The sequence below is a fragment of the Artemia franciscana genome, chromosome 1 (genome assembly GCF_032884065.1).
Source record: "Artemia franciscana chromosome 1, ASM3288406v1, whole genome shotgun sequence".
In the NCBI taxonomy this organism is placed as follows: domain Eukaryota; kingdom Metazoa; phylum Arthropoda; class Branchiopoda; order Anostraca; family Artemiidae; genus Artemia; species Artemia franciscana.
Genome location: NC_088863.1, coordinates 40,190,056 through 40,215,433, shown reverse-complemented (window position 1 = coordinate 40,215,433; position 25,378 = coordinate 40,190,056). Strand labels below are relative to the sequence as shown.

Below are 25,378 nucleotides of genomic sequence, written 5' to 3'. Positions count from 1 at the left end.
TTTTAAGTTCGCTTTATTATAGAAATTTATTTCTGCCGGTTCTCGGTATAATTTGGCTCTTTACTTTTCTTTTTTGAAAAACTTCTTTTCTGGAAAGTGTTTTCAACATCCAACTCAAAATTCTGGGAAAGTAACCACAAAGAGATATAGTAGCCGTTGCAAGCACTCGCAGTCACAGTTGCAATTTGTTGCAGTCGAAATTAGTCTCAGTCACAATCACAACGAGTCGCATGTGCATTTTCAGTAGAAGTAGTGGTAGTGGCTCTGAATGTTTCTAGCTAATACCCCTACCCTTTCCAAAGATATGGAAAGTATACCATTTTGATTGCTTGATTGCAGGTAGAGTCTTTTGATTTAACTCAACATTCCCTGAAATTTCACCTCGATATCCTTAACCTTTTTGGACACACTCAGGATGAAACATTCGTCCCTTTCTCAATGATAAATCCAGCTATGTAAAAATGGACAAATTGAATAATTTACAATCCTAGCCCTGGGGGCGTGGCTTCCCTGGAAGCATAGCTATCAGACCTTGTGAATATTTTGAATGAAGTGGTATTTTAAAATTTCTTTAAGTGTGAAAGGGGTAACCGAAAAACGGTATAGTATGGGGGAGCTCGTTACTATCCGTTCCTTTTCAACCTTCTTCTAAACATAATTTTAAAGTTTCAACTTAGTACCGTTAGCTGTTGCTTAGATCCTGCCCTTTTGACGGTTTTCCTGCACATGTTATGTTGTGATTTTGTTTGACACCCCTTTCATTTTCTAGAACTTTTACCTTAATATACATAGTCTTTTTAAGATGAAAGAGGCCCCTTTTTCCTGAAAACTAACCTTATATATAAGCAGTGGGCAGCTTATATAACATACAACACTCTTTTCATTGGCTGTGGGGGGTTTTGTCATCCATGGGGGCATAGCTATTTGGTTATCCGACTATTTTAAACAAATTGGCTATTCCGACATCTTGATCACCTCTCTTTGGTGTGATTGCGGCAAATGGGGCACGGGAAGGATACTGGTTACCCTCGAACCTTTTTGAGACACCTCTCTCACAGTGTCAGGTATAAACAATACTCTCAGCCGTTCGCAAGATGTTGCAGATAGGCTTTTTTGATAAACTGGGTGCACACAGTGTTTTCTTTTTTTAGTTTAACATATCCCTCAGCATTCATTGAAGTTGCGCCTTAATACGCTTATAATTTTTGAACACACCTAAAATCAAACATTCCCCCTTTTCCTAACGAAAAATCCTGCATTTAAGAAGAGTGAATTCCATGGTTCACAATCCTTCCCCTTAGGACTGTGGAGGGTATCACATTCCTGGAGGTTTTGCTACTAGAACCTGTTCCTGCTTTAAACAAAGTCACTTTATCAAAATTTTATCAGTGCTGAGGCGAGGGGTATCGTAAAATTTTCGGATGCCCCGAAATCACCTGAAATTTTCAACTTAAGACCATCAGCCGTTTTAGATATTGATGATACGGCCTTCTGACAACCAGCATGCGCGCAGTGTGTTTTTTATGGCACTTGGTATTTACCTACTGACATATAGCGATCGCAATTTCTGTCCGTCGGTTTGTCTGTCAGTCCCGGTTTTGCTAGTTCTGGCACTTCCAGATTAGCTAGGACGATGAAAGTTTGTAGGTGTATCAGGGACCAGACCAGATTAAATTAGAAATAGTCGCTTCCCCGATTCGACCAGCTGGGGGGGGATCAAGCGAAGGAGATAGTTGAGAAGAATTTTATTTGCCGATAAAACAAATGTGTGGCTTGCTGATCTAGTGGTATGATTCTCACTTAGAGTGCGAGAGGTTTCGGGTTCGAATCCCGGACAACCCTAATTTTTAAATGAAGAAGATCCGAAACTAGATACGTGATCAACATAGCGATCGCTGAAAGTTGGCAGGCGTATCAAGGACCGGACCAGGTTAAACTAGAAATAGTCGCTTCCCTCATTCGACCAACTGGGGGGTGGGGGGGGGGGAGTGGAAGGACGGTTAATTCGGAAAAAATAGAAAAAATAAGATATTTTTAACTTACGAACGGGTGATCGGATTTTAATGAAATTTGATATTTAGAATGACCTTGTGTCTCAGAGCTGTTATTTTAAATCCTGACCGGATGCGGTGACATTGGGGGAAGTTGGAGGGGAAAACCGGAAATCTTGGAAAACGCTTAGAGTGAAGAGATCGGGATGAAACTTGGTGGAAATTGAATAAACAAGTCCTAGATACGTTATTTTCATAACCGGACCGGATCCGCTCTCTTTGGGGGAGGTGGGGGGATTTCCAGTGCTTTGGTGAGTTCAGTACTTCTAGACGTGCCAGGACGGTGGAAACTGGTAGGCGTGTCAGGGACCTGCACAAATTGGCTTGGTAACAGTCATTTCCCCAATTAGACCATCTGGAGGGAGGAGGGAGAGGAAATCGTGAAAATTGAGGTATGTTTATCTCACGAATATGTAATTGGATCTTAATGAAGCTTGATATATAGAAAGATGTCATATCTCAGATGTTCCATTTTCAATTTGGATCGGATCTGGGACATTGGAGGATGGAGGAGGGAAACAGAAATCTTTGAAAACGCTTAAAGTGAAGAGATGAGAATGAAACTTAACGAGAAGACTAAGCACAAGTTTTAGGTACGTGATTTACATAACCGGACGAGATTCGGTCTCCTTGGGGGAGTTGGGGAATTTCTAGTACTTTTGCGAGTTCTAGAATAAGCACTAGTTCTAGATGCGTGATTGACATAACCGGACCGGATCCGATCACTCGTCTCAAGTGTCATATGAGCTCTTAGACTATTTTGAAAATTAAGTCTGTGTCGAAATTTTCACCAAATATTTTTGGTGGTAGGGCGACTATTAAGGGCATGAAAGGTGGATGGCAGCCCTCCAACCACTTTTCAATTGTACCCTTAACATTTCCAGAAAGCTTGAACTTAATATTGTCAGCCGTTCTTAAAATATTGCAGATCCTCTTTTTTGATAAACTGGATGCAAAATGTGTCTTTTCGTTTAGTATAAGATACTGCTCAACATTCTTCAAAGTTTAATCTTAATACCATTAGGCTTTTTCCGATACATCCAAGTTCAAAAATTTTTCCTTTTGCTGACGAGAAGTCCTGCATGTAAACAATGATCAAATTGCATAATTTACAATTCTCTCTCCAGAGCTGTGGGGAGCATGGTATTTTTAGAGGCATAGCCATTATAACTTTTGACTAGATAGAATGAAATGACAACTACCAAATTTTATTATTGTACAGGAGAGGGGACACCTTAAATAGGGCAAAGAAAGAGAGAGAGAGGGGGGGGGGGGTTCGGTTGCCTTTCCATCTTTGTTCAACATCCCTTAACATACCTTGAAAGTTTCAATCTATAATGCCCTCCGCCATTTATTGGATATTATTGATATTTCCTTTTCATAACCAGGAAGGACAAAGTGTGTTTTGTTTGTGTCCAACATTCCCTCTTTTCTTAATAAAAAACTTATATATTAACAGTGGGCAATTAGTATAACTCAAAGTCCTTGCCCCAGAGGATTTGGGGGGTTTCAGTCAACCCTCGAGTTAAAGCTACTTAACTTTTGGACAATATTGAGCAAAAGGGCTATCTCAGAATTTCAATCCAATTCATTTGGGGGAAAAGGCTGTGGGGGAAGGGGGCTGGTTACCCTCTGATCAATTTTGAAAGTGCACTTCAACTTCTGATCTTAATTGTCAACCCTCGAGTTGTAACTACTTAACTTTTGGATAATATCGAACGAAAGGGCTGGGCTATCTCAGAATTTCGATCAGATTCATTTGGGGGAGAAGGCTGTGGGGGAAAGGGGCTGGTCGTCTTCTGATAAATTTTGACTTATAAAAAGGGCACTTCAACTTTTTATATTTGATTGTATGAGGTCCCTTCGAAATTTTTACGATCACCCTTCCATAATAACCTTATATATTAACAATGGGCATCTCCATTAACTTAGCGTCCTCAATTCGGTTTGTTGAAGCCCCAAAGCTGTAGCAATTTTACTTTTGAACAATTTTGAGCAGATGGCTATCTCAAATTTTTTATCGAATGCATTTGGGGGAAAAGGGTGCTGTGGGGGCTGGTTTCTATCTGATCACGTTTGATTCTTAAAGGTGTTCTAGAACTTTTAATTCCAATCGAATCAGTCCCTTCCAAATTTTACACGGTCACCCCTTCCTAAAAACCTTTCATGTTAACAATGGACAACTTGCCTAACTTACACCCCTTGCCCCGGGGCTGGGAGGAATGTCAAATCCAGAAGCATTGTTATTTGACCTTTGGACTATTTTGAACAAAATTGGTGTCTCAGAATTTTGGTCAGATGCATTTTGATTAAATGTTTGAAGAGAGGGCAACTAAAAAGAGCATGAGAGGGGGCTGGAAATCCTCTAATCCCTTTTCAAAATGTCCCTCAACATGCTTTTGAAAGTTTCAATTCATTACCCTCAGCTGTTCTTGATATATTGTAGATCCTCATTTTGATAAACTGGATGTATATTATGCCTTTTGATTTCATGTAGCATACCCCTCAACATTCATCAAAGTTTCACCTTAATGCGTTTTACTTTTCGGATACATCCAGAAAACATTTCCCATTTTCCTAATGACAAACCCTGCATATAAACAACGGGCAAACTGTGTTTTCTTTTGTTTTTTGTTTTTATTTTATTTTTATTTACATACAAAAACAAAACGCATCTTCTACAAAATGCTGCCCCGCTAAGAAAAACATGTAACAAGTAATGATTTATATTTCATTACAAATCACAACATAATCATAATCAACCCAAACTTCAAATCAATCTCTCTCAATTAAACAATCAAAACAATGTTCACTCCCGTAGCAAAAAATCATTCACCTCCCCCCCCAAAAAAAACAGATCGCCCTATACCACACTCCAAAGACTCCTACCCTGCCCCCCCCCTTAAAAATCTTTAATTACTTTCTAACAAATGATCTTTTTAATCTTTTCTTAAATATTAGCAGGTGTTCAGCCATCCTTTAACTCACTGCAACTTATTCCAAATAAGCGGACTCATATATCTTACCGTAAGTGCTGATCTAACTGTACCTGTTGACTCAACAGTTATACCATCACTGTTTCTCGTTTCATAATCATGTACTTGGCTATTCAAACAATAAAACTTCTTAAAAACTGCAGGAACTAGATCATTCATACACTGATAAACAAATATATCTCTAATTTGTCCAACATTTAACAGATTCAGGGATTTATAAGAAGCACTACTTTTATGGACCTCTTTCACATATTTGCCAATAATCCTAATCGCTTTATTCTGAAGAACTTGCACTCGCTTTTAATTAGTAAAAATTGCTACTCCAGATAAATCAACCATAAGCTATATACAGTTAAATTAATCAATAATAGAGTGTAAGATAATCTTCTGTGGCAGAAAATGTTTAAAACGCCGAAGTATGCTTATACCAGGGGCAATGTTAGCAGAAATAGCTTCACTATGATTTCTCCACGACAGATGACAATCCACTATGAATACTAGGTAACGCAGTTTACCAACCTGCTGAACAGGCTTTTCGTACAGTGTGACCAGGCCATTTAAATCAACAGGAGAACCCACTCTCCTGTAAGTCATCAAAAATGTCTTCCCCACATTAACACGTCGAAAGCTTACATTCATGAAAACTTCGAGTATTTCCAGTACACGATTTGCTTTACTTACTAACTCCTCTATAGAATTATCAAATAAATTCAAAGCAGTGTCATCAGCAAACGATATAGTGCAGGCTTCCTTCAGGTAAAAACGCATTGAATCAACATACACTAAATATAATAATGGACCGAGCGCTGACCCTTGAGGTACCCCGCACCTAACCGAAAACGCCGAAGACATAACAGTATTAATTACAGCTTTAAGCGATCTCCCTGTTAGGTAGCTTTTAAACCATTCCTAACAATTTCCACGAATACCTAGTGATTCCAACCTTTTGATCAACGTTTTAAAATCGACAGTATCAAACGCTTAACGGACATCAATAAAAATAGACCTTGGTATATCCCCTCTCTCAAGCACATTACTCGCAAAATCAACAAGGTGTTGCAAAGTATGCGTTGTAGAATGTCCTTTACGGAGGCCAGACTGAGTTTCACTTAATAATTCATTATTCTGTAGGAAAGTATAAAGCCGACTGTGTACTACTTTCTCCAGAAGCTTTGAGAGTAAGGGAAGAATAGATATCGGCCTCCAGTTTTCAATTTCTTTTTCGCAACCACCTTTATAAAGGGGTATTATCGTTGTTCTCTTTAGTTGCTCTGGAAATTTTCCTGTTTCTAGTGACAGATTAGTAATAAAAAGTAGACAAAGAAGTATATATCCAGGAACAGCTTTGAATGCACTAAGAGACAATCTATCATCTCCAGCATAATTTGATTTCAAAGATATAATAATTTTCACAAGCTCATCACTAGTACAGGGCTCAAATTTAAAATCAAGTGGTTTGTATCGGTCATCAGTTCCAGAATCATCAGGCTTTTTACATCTCTCCTTTACACTATTTTGTACTTTTAAACCAATATTAGAAAAAAATCACCGTATTTATTTACAATTTTCTCCTTCATCATATCTATCACAACCATCAAGTTGGATTTATTCATTTCCACCAATTCATTCACGTACAACATTCCATGTTTCCTTTATATCTTTTTTCTTTTTTTTTTCTTTTTTTTTTTTTTTTTTTTTAGTAGTAGAACAATTTCATTAGAAAAAAACATTTCTTAATCAATAGCACAACATAAGCGAAGCTTGCGAGGCTGTGCTAAATTCAAAGAAAAAAAGAGACAATATGGAGAATAAGAAGTTATGGAGAATGAGACCATATACCAAGATCAACAAAAAACAAAAAACATAAACAATACACTCCCTTGCGTGACCCCAAGACAACAGCAAAAAAACAAAAAAAAATACATAAATATTACAAATGAATAAGCTATGTAAAATTTATATTAATTAATCAGTTTCAAAAGCATACCTACCGAGCAACTCCACACGTAAATCAGACTTAAACTGGTCATGGCTACCTATTTCCTTGATATCTATACTCAGTTTATTCCAAAGTTTTGAAGCTCTGTAAATGAGTTTTGAAGCTCTGTAAAAAAAGAAGACCTTCTTGAAACTAATCGAGGAACCTCAGTATTACCTCGTATCCGAGTATTGTGGTGGTGAACATCAGACCTCTCACAAAATATTCCTGTAAAACAATCGGGAAGGCTACCTCTGTAATACCTATATATAAAAATCAACGTATAAAAATCACGTAATCCAGCTGCAGGCATTATATTTAAATCACTATACATAGACCTCAAAGACTCCTGATTCCCAACACCACAAAAAACTCGGACAGCATTATTCTGGATCACACGGATTGGATGAACTATCGAAGGGAAAGTACCAAGCCAAATCGACGAGCAATACAAAATGTACGGGTGAATCAGGGAAAAATATAACAATCGTAGAACATCTGGGGGGAAAATATGTTTTAATTTGCGCATCATACCTAAGTTACGTGACAATATTTTCGAAACTGACTTCACATGATCTTTAAATGATAGGGTTTCATCAACATTGATTCCGAGGTATTTGGTGAATCTTGTTCGTTTAATAATTCCCCGCTCCGTAACTATTTCCGTAAACCAAGGGTAAAAATTCGGAGATCGAGAGAAAATAACAAAATTTGACTTATCTATATTCAGGTCAAGGTGGTTTATTTTAAGCCATGTACATATCCTGCTCATTGCTGCATTTATCGTTGACATGAGCAGTTCTTCTGTAGGGGCAACACACACCAAGGTTGTATCATCAGCAAATAAGGGCATAGTAAGCTGGGTCTTACTCATACCATTGTCAACAAAGTCGTCAATTCTGGGCAAGGCTTTCACAACATGCGGTAGATCATTAATAAAAATTAAAAACAGAGTCGGACCCAGTACGGATCCTTGGGGAACCCCCCAATTAACAACATTTTTACTAGACAAAAATCCTTGTAAATTGACATACTGCTGTCTATTTTGAAGATAACTGCACAACAAACTCAATGTAGCACCCCTTAATCCATAAAATTCACATTTTTTTTAATAATATTCGATGGTCAACAGTGTCAAACGCCTTAATTAAGTCCAAAAAAACACCAGCTACCCTAAGCTTTTTATCAAGAGCATCATTAATTATAGTAGTAATAAATGAAATCGCCATTTCAGTTGTTCTGCCCTTCCTGAAACCAAATTGATTGGTATGTAGAAGTTTATGACGCTCCAAATGCTCATAAATTCTAATATTAATACATTTTTCTAAAACCCGTGAAACAACAGGTAATAATGAAATTGGTCTATAATTCCCCAGATCATTCTTATTACCACCCTTAAACACAGGAGTTATTCTTGCAATTTTAAGACAATTGGGGAACTTCCCTTGCTTAAAGCAAGCATTAATAAGGGACGTTAATATATGTGAAATGCTTGGAAACACGGCTTTTAAAACAAGAAGGTTAATGGAATCACTCCCAGCCGAAGAACTTTTCATCTCAAAAATAATTTTACGAACTTCATCATGAGTGACAGGTCTCAGATACATTGATACATCGACAGAAGTACCCATAAAAGTCTCAAGCGGAGGATCATTATCAGAAGCTACTGTAGCACGAGAAAATCGAGCCCCAACAGTTGCAAAATGTTCCGAAAGGGCATTACAGATTACAGCAGGCTCATTCGATTTTAACCCATCACTTGTAGTAACTTCGTCAGGCAGAACCGGATCTGTTGAAGATATAAAACTTTTAATAATTTTCCAAGTTTTAGCTGGGTTACCACTAGTATCTTTAAATTTACACTCAAAATATTTTTTCTTCGCGTTTCTCAAAAGTTTATTAAGAGCATTTCTATAATTTTTATAAATTCTTGTGCAAACTGGATCATTTTCATTCCTTATTGAATCCCTATATAACTGGTCTTTCTTATTTATGCACCGCAGAAGACTAGGTGACACCCACGGCTTTTTGGGCATCTTTTTCCTTGACCTTGTCCGATTCACTACACAAGTTTTACTCAAAATAGAGATCAATGTATCATAAAATCTTTGAAAACTTATATTTATATCATCTAGATTTTCAACTTTATTATTCCAATCAACATTAGAATTCTCTTGTTTAAACTTTTCTAAGTTACCCTGGTTGAGCACAGGTAACATACTCATTTTCAGTCTAGAACCTTGCAGCCTCGGAAAACAAACTTTAAAACTTGCCGAAATCCCAAAATGGTCAGAAACATCAGTAACAATAACCCCTGGATCTGTAAATTTAGAATTAGAAAGAATATTATCAAGTAGCTTTGCCGTTAAAGTGGTAACACGCGTACAAATATTGATAGTGGGAAATAAACTATATGACATGCAAAGCTGTAGGAAATCTATAGGAGTATTCGAATTCATATCATTAAGGTCAATATTAAAGTCCCCAAGCATGAAGAATGGGTGCGAACCAGTAGGTAGTTTATCCAACTGTTCCTCCAAAATATCAAAAAAGGCCGGTATATACCCAGATGGTGGTCTATATAGTACAACAACATAAACATCTTTTGGCTTAAGCCTGAGCTGAAGGATAAGTGGCTCAAATAACATCTCGTGAAACAGCACTAGATCACTTCTTACCAAAACCTCGATATCGCTCCGTATATAAGCTCCAATACCTCCATGTTGACGAAATTGACGATTCCTATGATAAAATGTATACCCTGGAATATCCAAGAGAGCAGAGTTATGCTCATTTAGCTATGTTTCTGTGAGACCAATAACCTGAAAAATGGAAAGTTCACATATCTCGCTTATAAAATTAAAAGATGAGTTCAAACCCTGGCAGTTAAGATGGAAAACTCTGAGATCTTCAGAATCACCACCACCATTCACGGACCTCAAACCATCCTTAAATAAGTACTTTGAATTACAAGAAACATATTGACCAGCAATCCCAATATCATAATTCCGGTGGAGCTGCTCCGTAAACATACTACCAAAATCCACAAATGAAGCTTCCAAAATTTTAAGACGGCTGTTGCCCGGGGTGCCACAATCATCATCAACCATATTTATACACTTTTACAACAAAGTAATTTGGCCTCATCTCCACAACAAAACAAAAAAGAAAAGAAAAAGAACTAAACAAGAACAAAATAGAATATAAGAAACAACAAAAGAAAGACACTTTCCATCTTAGAAAAAAACAAACACAAAAAGAAACAGGCCGTATTTCGTTAACCCGTAACGAATCCATGTACAAGTTACCAAATACAACGGCTACGAATTCCTACAATCACACAACCATAATTATTGCGACAAAATAGTAAGTTTTATTTTTTTTATTAAATTTTGTTATTATTTTTTTTTAATTATTCTTTTCAATAACAAATAAACACTCACTAATTCTAACAACTGCAAAAAAGAAAAATTAAAAAAAAATTAAGAATCCAACAAACTCTTAGCATTGTACCAAGGCACTTTAATAACACGGTTGTCCTTTTTAACAGAGATGCTGGGTGGTAGGGTAGGAGGTACCCAGCATTCCACACCTTTATCCGCCAAACGCTTACGTAACCCAAGTAATTCTTTCCGCAAAACCCGCACACGCGGTGAGACATCATCACTAATAAAAACAGACTTATAAACACCGAACTCTTTCCCTTTTAATTTTTTCGCATTACTTAGAATCAAAAAACGTGCCTGGACACTGTCCACCCTAATTTTAACAAAATTCTTGGAACAGTGAACCACAGTGAATGGTGGCAACTTGTCAGGTGGGAGTGACAAACCAGCTACAATCACCTCAGAAACCCGAGATGCAGCCTCATTCAAGGGTACATCATTAAGGCCCCAAAACAACAAATTATGCAACTTGTCCCGATTTTCATCAACAAGAGACTGGGACACAACCACATTCATTTCCTCATTGCATTTCTTAATCAGCTGTGACTGGGCTTTTGCAATACTTTGTAGAGTTAGAAATTCCGACTTCACTGTTGCAATTTCATTGTCCGTTGCATTACTTTTATTTTCAAGCACCATAACACGACTTTTAACTGTACCCAAATCGTTCTGAATTTCAAATAAACTCTGCTTTAGGGTTTCCATGTTCACATTTATAGATTGGACCATTTCCAAAATTTTAATGATATTCTCTGCATTCGTTTTCTGGCAGTCCGCATTAACACTCGTATCCGAATTACTAGTAGAATTCATAACCGGATCCGATAGCTCAGCTTCTGTCCGGTTGCGTTTGGGTCTGGCTTTCTTTCCCATCCTGACTTTATCAAAATAATATGTCACCTACCTTTACAAAAACTTATTTTTTACCCACGCTAGTTTACAGCGTGCAATTTGCATAAACCGTTAAAAGGGCACGGCTAACACCACATCAGGATTCCTCAGGAACTAGCTCGAACGTAGAACTCACTCCTTTATATCCAAGATTATATTGTAACAATTAATTTAAGCAATTATCACGCTATTATTCACATAAGTCTACAACATGGCATAGCAACCGTTGTATCCGGGCAAAAGCAGTCAGACAAGTTTATCCATTGACTGCTGAATGCGAACTGAAATGCGAACTGATCACCTTTTTTTCTTGAAGCTTCCTGTTATAATACTTAGGCATGGCTATGCGACGCAGCTTGTTTACAAAATTCCGCTGTATTTTGAATGAATTAAATGATTCGTCACTGTTCATCCAGGAACTTTACGTAAAGTCAATTTCTTAGCTTCAGTTGATTAATTATTTCAATGGTAATCCATGGCTTACGTGGTTGTTGTTTTTTTCTTTATTTAACGACCTTTGTGGGGAACGTCTTATCGTAAATAGGCATAAGAACAAATAATAATTGGTTCAGTGCTTCCATTGGGCACTTTTTCTTATTGGGTCTCCAATAGTCCCGTATAAGCTCCAATAGAACACTAGTCTCCTCACCGAACTTTCTCAGATTTTCTTTTTTGCAAAATGTGTTTTTTCATAGTTTGGTCTTTGCCGGCGTAAGAAACCGCATCTGCACAGCTTACACTTAGGTCTTTCCATCGAACAAAAATGTTGTCAATCAGGTTGCAGTCTTAGCTGTGATGTGGGTAGGAATACTCACCAGAGGGAATAAATATTTGAAATCATAAAATTCAAAAAATCAACATTATGACCTGTTAGATCGAGAAGGTTAAAACTAAAAACCCCCATCACCACATGGCTCATATTATCAGATTCTTTACTAAAGAGTTCATTCATGCCCTTCAACAAACTCTTCCCAGTGAGCCCTAGGCGGCTTATACACCATACTTATGAAATTCTTTCTACCATTAGTCAATAAAAAAACTTTCTACCTTACCTTCTATCCAAATTATCAGGTCCTCTCTAACCTCATACTTAAGATATTCCTTAATCAGGAACCCGACCCCTCCACGGTTTAACGACATTTTATTCTTCACCATCAGTTAATAACCTGGAAATGAATAAGACGAGAGAACTGATATGAAGTGAGAAACGTTTCACATAAACCTATAACATCTAAATTTGACCCAAAATCATCTAATAATTGCAATAATTCATGATAACCTGTTGTTACATAGACGTTCCACGAGCATAACCGAAGACTCTTTAAATTTACTGGTGAATCCGATCCATAAGGAAACCGGTTGTATCCACTATCTCTTAACGACTTGAGTTCAATCGTCAGTAGATTATCATCACAAGCAGTATCGTCTGACAGATACTCTTCTAGGCTAAATCGATTCAATTCAGCAGAAATCATTTCATTGCGGTAAACCATTAATAACTTTTCTACCTAATCCTACACTAATGAACATAACAATAATAAAAAAAAAGATAAATGAAAAAGGTAATTTGAATCACGGAAAAAAATAAGAAAAAAGGTGGAAATTTTCTTAAGAAAACATGAATCCCTAATGCACTCATGACATTTGTTTGCAACATAAAAATCGTAACTTAAACATTTGCGCAACATTAAAGAAAACACTATAAATACTAGACGCACTCAGCAAGAACTGTATTTTTTATTTTATTTTTTATTGCAATCCCTTCTCTCGGCTTAACCAATTTTTGACCACGATCCGACCATGCATTTCGCTGACCAAAGTTATCTTTACCTGCGTTGAGAATATCTCTGCGTCTTTTCGCGAGACATTCAGCTACAAATATACCACTTGAAGCCACCCGAGATTTGGCTTTGTATACAGCTCTCGCAATATATCGACTAGAATATTTCACAATAATCAGAGCAACTCTAGTTGAAGGTTCTCTGTCAGGCCTAGTAAGACGCAATCGGTCACATTAATGACTTGGGACGCAGTAATCTCGTGCAAGGATATTTTGTGATTTAAGGTATGTAGTACCGCTGCTCGGAGGTCCACCCCCGACTGCTGTTTAACTCCGTCGAACACCAAAACTGTCAAGTTATCCTTCCTGATCAAGCTTGTGTATTCAAGCAATCTATATATATATATATATATATATATATATATATATATATATATATATATATATATATATATATATATATATATGTCTGTTGACTGACGTCATGTTTGTCGACTGACGTCATTATAAGGATTTAGCTGTATGTCGTCATGAAGTTGTTTGTCGACTGACGAAATTACAGACCGGGACACTCAAAGAGAAATTACAGACTGGGACACCGGGACGCAAATAACGGACGGGACACAGGGAATATAAATGACGACCGGGACACAGGGAATGTTCGATTTGCAATTAGCAACAAAGCTCAAGGGCAATCATTATAATAATGAGGTATAGATCTGAATACGATTGTTTTTCCCATGGACAATTATATGTTGCATATTCAAGAGTCGGTAAACCTGACAATCTGTTTATATGCACAGACAATGGGACAGCGAAGAATGTTGTATATTCGCAAGTTTTACGTAGTTAAAAACATATTTATATCTATCTATATTCACAGGTGGGACACAGGGACACAACTACAATGGCGCGTAACGATATGGCGCGAAAAAAGCTAAAAAAAGAAAAAAACCTTAAAAGAAAAAAACTTAAAAAAAGGAAAAAAATAAAAAAGGTAAAAACTAAAAAGAAAAAAAAACACCGGGACAGAGGGAATATAAATGACGACCCGGACACGGACACAACTACAACGGGGACGCCGGGGGCACAGGGGAATATATAAATGACGACGAGGACACAGGGAATGTTCGATTAGCAATCACCATCAACAAAGCTCAAGGGCAATCATTAGAATAATGAGGTCTAGATCTGAATACGGATTGTTTTTCCCATGGACAATTCTATATATTGCATGTTCAAGAGTCGGTAAACCCGACAATCTATTTATATGCACAGACAATGGGACAGCGACGAATGTTGTATATTCGCAAGTTTTACGTAGTTAAAAACATATTTATATCTATTTATATTCACAGGTGGGACACAGGGACACTACAATGGCGCGTAACTAATATGGCGCGAAGCGCCACCTCCAACAGCTAGTCTATATATATAAAAATAAGTTGTTTGTTTTTGTGTGTTGACTGACGTCATGTTTGTATGTTGACTGACGTCATTGTAAGGATTGAGCATTATGTCGTTATGAAGCTGTTTGTCGACTGACGTCATGTTTGTCGACTGACGAAATTACAGACCGGGACACAAATGACGACCGGGACACAGGAAATATAAATGACGACCGGGACACTCGAAGAAAAATTACAGACTGGGACACAAATGACGACCGGACACAGGAAATATAAATGACGACCGGGACAGAGGGACACAACTACAACGGGGACGCCGGGGGCACAGGAGGGATATATAAATGACGACGGGGACACAGGGAATGTTCGATTAGCGATCAACATCAACAAAGCTCCTTGGCAATCATAAGAATGATGAGGTATAGATCTTAATACGGATTGTTTTTCCCATGGACAAATGACGACCGGGACACAGGGAATATAAACGACGACCGGGACACTCAAAGAGAAATTACGGACTGGGACACCGGGACACAAATAACGACCAGGACACAGGGAATATAAATGACGACCGGGACACAGGGACACAACTACAACGGGGGCACAAGGGGGATATATAAATGACGACCGGGACACAGGGAATGTTCGATTAGCAATCACCATCAACAAAGCTCAAGGGCGATCATTAGAATAATGATGGAAACTACAGACGGGACACCGGGACACAAATGACGACCGGGACACAGGGAATATAAATGACGACCGGGACACTCAAAGAGAAATTACAGACTGGGACACCGGGACGCAAATGACGTCCGGGACACAGGGAATATAAATGACGACCGGGACACAACTACAACGGGGACGCTGGGGGGCACAGGGGGGATATATAAATGACGACGGGGACACAGGAATGTTTGATTAGCAATCACCATCAACAAAGCTTAAGGGCAATCATTAGAATAATGAGGTATAGATCTGAATACGGATTGTTTTTCCCATGGACAATTATATGTTGCATGTTCAAGAGTCCGTAAACCTGACAATCTATTTATATGCACAGACAATGGGACAGCGACGAATGTTGTATATTCGCAAGTTTTACATAGTTAAAAACATATATATATATATATATATATATATATATATATATATATATATATATATATATATATATATATATATATATATATATATATATATATATATCTATATTCACAGGTGGGACACAGGGACACAACTACAATGGCGCGTAACGACTTACGTACCCGGGGAGGATTGGGGGGAAGCGCCCCCACCAACTAGGTGTTGGGGTGGCGCGAAGCGCCACCCCAATAGCTATTTGCATCATAAACTTTACTAACAATAGTTTCAGTTGACTCTCTGAGAGAAGACATGTCCGTTATTTTTTCTGTCACTTTCTTGCTAATGCTCACCATCAGTTATTTTTTTTCTAATTCAGTTTGGGTTGCTCTAGGTGTTCTAAAATCGAATCCTTCACAGTTGAAGTTGACAGAATTTGCTTTTTTCCCTTATCTTTTGCTTTCAGAGTGAGAAATGACTTAGACAGATTTTGGTACGTTTCCGGCATAGTTAACAGTTCAGTGTTGATGGTTAATTTACACATTGCCGAAATCTGCCCAGATTTTGCAATGCGTTTGGAGATTTTGTTCATTCTCGTGCTTGAAAAACTCTCTAGCTTTCTGCAACGATTTGGTCAATTCGTTGAGGGAAAGCTTGAGAGTTTTCCAAGCACGAAAACGGACGGAATCTCTAAACGGATGGCTGAATCCGGACGGATTTCCGCAATGTCTAAATGAACCATAAGTCTTTTTAACGTCACTGCGCAAAGTGAACAAATCCCTAATAGCGTTCTAGTCATAAGCTTATAAATTTGCTTCGGTAAGTCTATACTATTCATGCCATCCGTAGCAAAAACCAAGTAGGCTAATTTTCCTCTATTCTCTTTCACGATTTGAATGATCCTCACTGGCCACAGAGGGCAATTCTGAAACTTCGCAAGGGCAGCATCAAACTGTTTGAAATGCGGCATAATACCAAAAAAGCAAACAGAATATAAACAAAATAGAACTTATGTTTGAGTGAAAGCCGAGACTCACTAATGCACCCAAGTGAATATCCAATCCAAACCCTGTAAGGTCGGCCCACCTATCTTTCCTGGGCTGCACTAAACAGTGCACGTTAACGCACAGTTTATCTAATTATTTATCCAAACAGAATGTTCAATAGATAGATAGATTGATAGATTGGTGTATTTCAAAAACCCGTGGGCCATATACACACAAAAATATAAATAAATAACAAACAAGCAAGGAAATTAATAACAGTACGAACACGCACAAAAAAAAAAAAACAGAATTCAACGCAAAAAGTACCTAATCTAACTACAAAAGAAATTAATCATATAAAACTTTTTCTTCTTATTAAAGATTTATCTATATATACTCCCACTCGAAATATTGTGGTTTTTCAATATTCAGAATTAGTTAACACTGCAGCTATACACTCTGCTTGTTACGTTACGGCAGAGTGAAATGAATATACGTCTGTTCGCGGCAAATGTAACAATTATCTAAATTTACAGTCCTTGTCCAAGAGCTATTAGGGGGGGGGGGGCATGGCATCTCTGGAGGCATAGCTCCGGAGGCAAAATTGCATTATAGAGGAGAAAGAAGCACCTAAAAATTCAAGAAGTGGAGTGTGGGGGACTGGCTGCTCTCCAATCTTTCCTCAACATACCTTGAAAATTTAAACCCAATACCCTCAGTTGTTCCTTAGATATTGATGATATTCTCTTTTCACAGCCAGCAAGCACATAGTTTGTTCTGATTGTTTTCGGCATGCCTCTCAACATTCATTAAAGTTTCACCTTAATATTCTAAGCTTCTTTGGAGATCAAGGATCAGACCTGGTCTCTTTTCCTTACAAAATTCCTTCTACGTTAACAAGGGATAACTTGCATAATATACAGATCTTGCCCAAGGTTGTGGGGTTGTCCCCCCTGAGTTGTATTGTTCCATTTTTGGACTAATGGCCATTTCAAAACAAATAAAATGGCCATTTCAAAGTTATAACATATATATGTCGGCAAACAGGGTGTTTTTTTCTGGGGGGGGGTTGCCCTCCTACCACTTCTGACTCTCCAAAAGGGCACTAGAAATTTTGATTTCCAGGTCAATGAGCCCCCTCAAAAGTTTATATGACCACCCCTTTCATGAAAAATGTATATGTTAACAATGGGTAATTAACATAACTTTCAACTCTTTCTCTGGGGGCTAGGGGGTTTTCAATTCCGAAGGCATAGTTATTTGGCTTTTGGATTATTTTGAGCAAAATGCCTATCTCAAAATTTTGATCAGATTCATTTGGGGGGAGGGGAAGGGTGGAGAGGGGTCATGACTGGTTACCCACCAATCACTTTTGATTGGGATGTTAGAACTTCCCGAAAGGGAAGGGAGTTAGAACTTCCGATATCCGTTCGAATGAGTCCCTTCCAAGTTTATACGACCATCCCTTTCATAAAAGCCATATATGTTAGCAATAGTCAACTTGCATAACTGACAACCCTTGCTATCGGGATGTGAGGGTTTTGTCAATTATCTCACAATTTTGTTGTGATGTATTTTGGGAAAATAGGACGTTCCGGGTGGGGGGGGGGGTTGTAGGCTAGTTGCCCTCCAGTCAATTTTGACTCTTCAAGAGGGCACTAGAACTTTCGACTTCTATTCGAAGCTTAGACAATCTTGCCTTCCATATGAATTTCCTTTTGGAAAACAAACTATAATAACACATTGAAGCCATGGCTCTCTATCACGGTGATAGCTAAACCCTTACTACTTTCGTGCACATAATATTAAATCGACAAATAGAGGAAAAAAAGTGGTGATCCTGCAGTATGGCAAATACGGTATCAATCGAAGACCAGAGATTAACTGCAGCTCATAATTGTAAATGTTGAACAGACGTCGGATCGAGAAAAAAAAGACATGCAAATTGATAAAGAACAAAATGTTATTATTTTTATTGAAAATATTAATACAACTATAATAACAAAAAACACAATTAAATTGAGAAAAATGACTTATGTTAATAAATAGGTCCCCTTAGAGATTTACCAGTAGGCTCATGAATCTCCTAGGTGGGTCTAGGGGTATGCCTTCTGTAGTGATCTGGTAGCCCATATGTTATGGTATTCCAGTAATGTTTACTTTGCTCTTCGTTCTGTGGATAAGTGTTAGAGTCAGAATCTATGACTGATCGTACATCCTTGTTTTTCAGCAATGTGGATCAGTTCAATTCTTTGTTGACTACGATAAAAGTTTTGGTAATTACGTAGTTGACGTTGATGGCAACGTTTTGCTTGATATCTATACTCAAATATCGTCAATTCCCCTCGGATACAATCATCCTGCACTTCTAGAAATACTTGATGATCCATCTAATGTCGTAAGTTACTTTTGCGTAATCAATTGAAATTTATTGTTTATTTTCTAGTTTAGTGTCGAAATATGATTTGTTTCGCCCGTTTAATTTAACCCATTGGCCAGCTTTGATGTGAAACATTAGAAACTTTTATGTAATTTTTTCCAAATTCAAAATAACAGTGCACTACTCTATTCTCACTATTCAATTCAAGTTTAAAAATGTCTACGTTTCCAGTGTAATAATTGTGGACAGTAGGCTCATCATTCCATGGATGTTTTTTTGTAGTTATATCTATGTTTTCAAATTTTGTTTGCTTTCCAGGAGTAAACATGAACAATCTAAGAGTTTTCATCTTAATGTAATTTCACCTTTTTGTAACAAAGACATTTCTCGTTTAATAACCGTAACTAAATCTATCATTATACAAGGCAGAGGGGGGGGGGGGTAGTGTATTCTAGTGTTGGGACGATATCAAAGTTTTCTTCGATTCCGATGTTGGAAGCTACAGTGACAACAGTGGTCAGATATGGCTCTGAAGCATGGGCGCTCCGAAAAGCGGACGAAAATTTACTAGATCTTTTCCAGAGAGATTGCCTACGGATTGTTCTTGGTACCCGTCTGACTGACTATATTTCAAACAGTAGGTTATACGAAAAATGTGGTAAAATTTCGCTTTCTAGGGCTATAATGAAAGAAAGGTGGAGATGGCTAGGCCACGTTCTGCTGATGAAAGATGACAGATTTCCGAAAATCCTCCTTTTTGGCCAACCGTCTGGGGCTACACGGAAAGCAGGTCATCCTTGTCTGGGTTGGGACGATGTCATAAATAAGGATTTTAAGGAAATGGGAACTTCCTGGGACGGTGTGAAGAGGGAGGCCTTTAATAGATTAGGATGGAGGAGTGTGCGTAGCTGTGTTGGCCTTAGGCGGCTTGGTGCTGCAGTGTATTAGTAGTAGTAGTAGTAGTAGATATTAGCTCTGATTCAACCCTTTCCAATTCCACTACGATTCCGCAACTGTAAGTTTTAACAAAATTCATTTGATAATGCTATCAATATATTTGATGCACATTTATTGGGCTGGGCGGGGGTTAAGGTGTATGCATAGTTGTTTTCGTGGTAAAGTAGATTTTGTTGTGGTACTATGGTTATTAACCTTGCCCTTGGATGGGGTATGCGGTACGGTTCTAAGGTGATAAAACTCGGGTAGCGTTTCCTTAGGGTCGGCCTGACTAATTCTATGGGCGTCCTACTGGTATAGTTGAGAAGCTTAAACAACGTTGTAGAGACGTTTGGTGTAGTGTGATAATACGATTCTATAATACGAATACGATTTCTAGGTTCAAAGGACAATTTTGATTCACTCACTTCAATAATTCATCTTAACTTTTAGTCACGCTCTGTCAGGATCATTTTCGTAGAGAAAAGTTTTACTTTGATTTATTTAAAGGTACCTCTAATGATGTGTTCTGTTTTTGGTCAATTTTTTTTTTCAATAATTTGCATGTGCACCGATGGCTTTTTTTTTATTTATTTATAACATTGGAAGAGAACACATATTTACTCATTTTTTTTTTATTTTATTTCTACTCTGTGACGATCCTTATAATTATGGAAGAAAAAACTATGACGAAAGATCAAGTGTGTAACCAAAATAAGATTAAAGTTATTTTTATAATTACAGTAATTTTTTAAGGATTAATTCTTAGTATAGTTTTTATTTCCTGTTAGTTGAACTTTGACGGAATATGCAGAACAATTTTATTGTGATGCTTCTTTACTTTTAAGTTCTCAACCGTTTTGATATGAAATTAAAATACATTTTTATAAATAATGAAAAATTATGCTTTTACGATTAATAAACAACATATTCACGATTAATAAAAAACTGATAAATTGTACAATTTTGACTAAATAACAAATTTTGTAATAAACAGATTAAATGGCGTGAACCTTTGGTCCTACGGTACCAATGAACCGGCCTTGGAGATTGAGGTTGTGTATAATCGCTCAGATCAAATTTTGTGTTGATTATGCCAACAAAAATCTATATGTGAAAAAAAAATTGAATATTAAACCCAGGAATAAAGCTCAAATTGTTACATATAACGATTAATAAAGTACTGATATAGATTATATCTCAGACAAACACATGAAGCAATATTTTTTTTTATAGGTTCTAATGGCTATCCCTTTATCCCTAGGGTGTTTTTTTTTCCAAAAAAGGGTTTCGATTATTTGGTGATAAGCGTCAATTTTTAACCTCAAGGTATCTAGCATCTTTTGTGAGTGTTCCAAATCCACTTCAAATGAGAGTTGCCAGTAGTTTTCCTGGCGTAATTTCATTGTTATTTTCCATCGACCACTTCTACCGTAGGCCCTCTTATCGTGTGTCTGTCATGTTTGTATTTTTCCCAAAAAATTAGCCAAACCACAGCCCTGAAGTATAATTTCCACATAGTCTAAATAAAAAGATATTAAGATAGGGATCCACCCTATGACCATTAAGGTATCGCTCCGCACAATATACTGCTCTCCTTCCATTTATTTTGTTACATTAGGGCCTTCCAGCATATTAGTAGTTTTAAACAAAAATTTGGAAAATATATGTGTAATCCTGGGAGTTCATTGGTCGTTATTTCCCCGTTAATCTTGTACAAGGTTTTATTTAATGAGTCAATGCTGTGTACTACTTCGGAGGAGTAATTTGAGTCTAATTATCCATTTCAGTTTACTTTTGTGAAACAACTCTATAAGTTTTTTTGAATCTGTCTGTTCCCTTAATACGGATAACAAATTTGGTTTCTTTTGTTATCCTTGCGTTATTTTCTACTACTACTTTTGATTTTTGCAGAAATCTGCTATCAGGGTATGTTCCTACCTCTGAGAGGATTTGTGTTAATTGTGTTAACATACATTCTTTTGAAAAATCTTCGGTTACCACTGGGTGGCGCTTGTTGTCTTCACAGAACCTGACTAAGCCCTGTTTGTCACTTATTTGTGTTGCGAATTCTTGCTCCATACCCTATGAAATTCTCTAATAAGGTTTGACATTTCTATTCAATTTTTATGGCACTTGCCCCTTGGCCAGTGCCATATTGTGATCGCAATTTCTGTCGGTGTCTTTCGGTCCTGGTTTTGCTAGTTCGGTCACTTCTCGATAAGCCAGGACAATGAAAGTTGGGCGGCGTATCAGGGACCAGAGCAGATTAAATCAGAAATAGTCGCGTCCCCGATTTGACAATCTGGGGGGAGGGAGTGGAAGGACGCTTAATTTGGGAAAATTAGAAAAAAATTAGGTATTTTTAACTTATGAAGGGGTGATTGGATCTTAATTAAATTTTATATTTAGAGGGACCTTGTGTCTCGGAGCTCTTATTTCAAATCCTGACCGGATCCAGTGACATTATGGGGAGTTGGAGGGGGAGGCCGGAAATCTTAGAAAACGCTTAGGGTTGAGAGATCGGGATGAAACTTGATGAGAAGAATAAGCACAAGTCTTAGATAAGTGATTGACATAACCGGACCGGAGCTGCTCTCTTTGGTGGAGTTGGGTGGATTTCCAGTGCTTTGGCGAGTTCGGTTCTTCTGGACGTGCTAGGACGATGAAAATTGATTGGCGTGTTAGGGACCTGTACAAATTGGCTTGATAATAGTCGTTTCTCCGATTTGACCATCTGGGGGGGGCTGGAGGGAGGGGAAATCGTGAAAATTGAAGTATGTTTATCTTACGAATGCGTGATCGGATCTTAATGAAACTTGATATATAGAAAGATCATATGTCCCTGATGCTCGTTTTTGAATTCACATTGGATCCGGGGACACTGGGGGTCGGAGGAGGGAAACGGAAACCTTGGAAACCGGAAATCTTGGAAAACGCTGAGAGTGGAGAGATCGGGATAAAACTTGATGGGAAGAATAAGCACAAGTTCTAAATACGTCATTGACATAACCGGACCGGATCCCATCTTTTTGGAGTAGTTTGGGGGGATTTCTAGTGCCTTGGTGAGTTCGAGAATAAGCGCAAGTTCTAGATGCGTGATTGACATAACTGGACCGGATACGATCCCTTTTGGGGAGCTGGAGGGATTTCTAGTGCTTTGGCGAGTTCGGTGCTTCTTGACGTGCAAGGACGATGAAAATTGGCAGGTGTATAAGGGACCTGCACAAATTGACTTTAGAATTGTCGTTTGCACGATTAGACCATCTGGGGGTTTAGAGGGAGAGGAAATTATGAAAATTGAGGAATAATTATCTTACGAATGGGTGGTCGGATCTTACTGAAACTTGATAGATTGAAAGGTGTTGAGTCTTAGATGCCCCATTTTCAAAATTGATAACTCAATTACCGAGTCTAATTTTAGGTTCCGACCTCATGACAAGTGCCATATGAGCTCTTGGTTCTTGTTGATTTCAGCGAATTTATGTGGTTTCCGTTTCTAAGATAACATTACACATTTATCATATGACTACGTGACTGACAGCTTTGCAAAAAAAGAAAAAAGACATAAATTTTGCGCCAGATTAAGGTTCCACGCTGCTGGGGTTTATCAATGGGATAATGCAGTCCCTCTATATCGACGCTGTGCCACCTAAAGGTCGTAATTGACAATATTATAATTTTACAGGGGACAGAAATTTTAACCTTCAAAGTTGCAAGCTTGCTTGATATTATTAATATTTTCGTACATCCAATGAAAATAGCAAACATACAGCACCATTGTAAAAAAAATCTCTAGCCCCTCGCTTTATAGGCTACTGCTATTTACGACCTTTAGCTGGGACAAGAATATGTGCCTATAGTCACTTAAGACCCTCAATCGGATATCTAATTTTAATCAAAATACGCTGTAATGTGCACAAATTAGTACTCTGCTTCATCGTCAACAACCTGTTGATTCACGTCTTCAACATCAGGCTCTTCTAGAGCATCTCTCACCACTTTGGAATATGGCAGATTTTTGTAGAGGTCATGATGGATTCGAGGAATAACTAATGACTTGCAAAGATCCTGCAAATCCTTGTACTTGGCAGCAGCAAGAGGCAGACGCTTTGGATAAGCTTTCTTGAGCTGCAGTTCGGACTCAGAGGGCTTTCCACTTCCCATTCTAATATCAAACGACTTAAAGTTCGATTCAAAATCATACTTGAAATAAACCAAGCTGGGAGCGTCTTTGCAGACACGAATGTACTTGATCTTGTTCCAAAGAACAGTAGTACGGTCGGTTGACTTTTTCTTGTTCTTTATCAGATCTTCTCCAAGCTGGTGAAAGTTACGGTCGGTTGACTTTTTCTTGTTCTTTATCAGATCTTCTCCAAGCTGGTGAAAGTCCGACCAGTACTTATGATCGTCAATAACATTCACAATGTACGGAAAAGGGTTGATCCGTGCTAGAAGGCAGATGGTTCGCCAACCCTCGATGGTAAAAACTGGCAGGTTCTTGGCAGCCCGTTCAATGCAAGCGTGCATTGTATCTCCCTCTTGCTACGTATGCCCAGATTCTAGAAAAATATGGTTTATTTCCTGGACATTTGGCAGGGTCATTATCGAAAACACATACATAGCGACCATGAGCTGGTTCCTAAACTGTCCCCCACAACAATCGGTCACAAAATAGAACTTTCTCACGTCACCATTTGTTTTCATTAGGTTGAACAGAACTGTACAAGTTTCATTTGAACCCCACTTGCCATAGGTCTGGTCCCACAAATTGCAAATACCTTCCCTTGAGTTGAGGTCGTACACAGTTAGATTGTAGATGGCCAGTTTGCGCTTATAGAAAATTGGTCCAGCCTCCGACTTCGGTGTCTCAAGCACTTTCTGCAAGTCAACATTGTAAAGCTTTGCTGACTCAAAGCCTTCTTCACACTGATTTATTTTTTCCTTTATTTCATTTTTCAATTCTCTTGCCCTTTTAGCCCTAAGAAGATGTGCATCATAATTTGCTTTTTCACCTTCTTTTTCTGCAGGCAGCAAAAAGTTCCACCTAGTGCAAACTGGACACTGATCTTTCTTGGGAACATGAAAAGATCTGTTCATTGTTTTGAACACTTTAATGTACACTTTTCTTGATGCTGGTCTTCTTCTTTCTTCGACACACTTTTCGAGATACAGTCTGTACAGCTTAGACAAGTTAAGTTGCGCATCCAAATACAGCCTGGTTGAATTTGCTCGATAGTAATGGGAATCGACTGCAGGGAACTTTCAATGTGCTTTCTGATAAAATCAATTTGTTCGTGAGTTACCCTTTTTTTTTGAAGTTCTGGGGGCTTGTCTCAGCCCTCTTATCTGAAGAAGCAGTGCCTGCCCCAGAGGTATTCATAATACAGTTTCTGACAAACTTTTCTCCGAGCCCTAGGGCACCAAGAAAAAAGGCTTTGC

The 25,378-nt window shown here is 38.0% G+C and overlaps 1 protein-coding gene and 1 long non-coding RNA gene across 2 annotated transcripts in view; one reads left to right on the top strand and one right to left on the bottom strand.

The window, feature by feature from the left end:
- LOC136029564 (4-aminobutyrate aminotransferase, mitochondrial-like) overlaps nt 1-25,378 on the top strand; it is a 121,659-nt gene that overhangs the window by 12,962 nt on the left and 83,319 nt on the right. The window contains exon 3 of the mRNA XM_065708053.1: nt 18,851-19,018. Within this exon, the coding sequence (XP_065564125.1) occupies nt 18,851-19,018 (168 nt within the window). The remainder of the gene's footprint in view (nt 1-18,850; nt 19,019-25,378) is intronic.
- Nucleotides 1-25,378, bottom strand: part of LOC136029575 (uncharacterized) — a 48,791-nt gene that overhangs the window by 9,079 nt on the left and 14,334 nt on the right. The window contains exon 2 of the long non-coding RNA XR_010618076.1: nt 12,415-12,528. This is a non-coding gene — a long non-coding RNA (uncharacterized LOC136029575). The remainder of the gene's footprint in view (nt 1-12,414; nt 12,529-25,378) is intronic.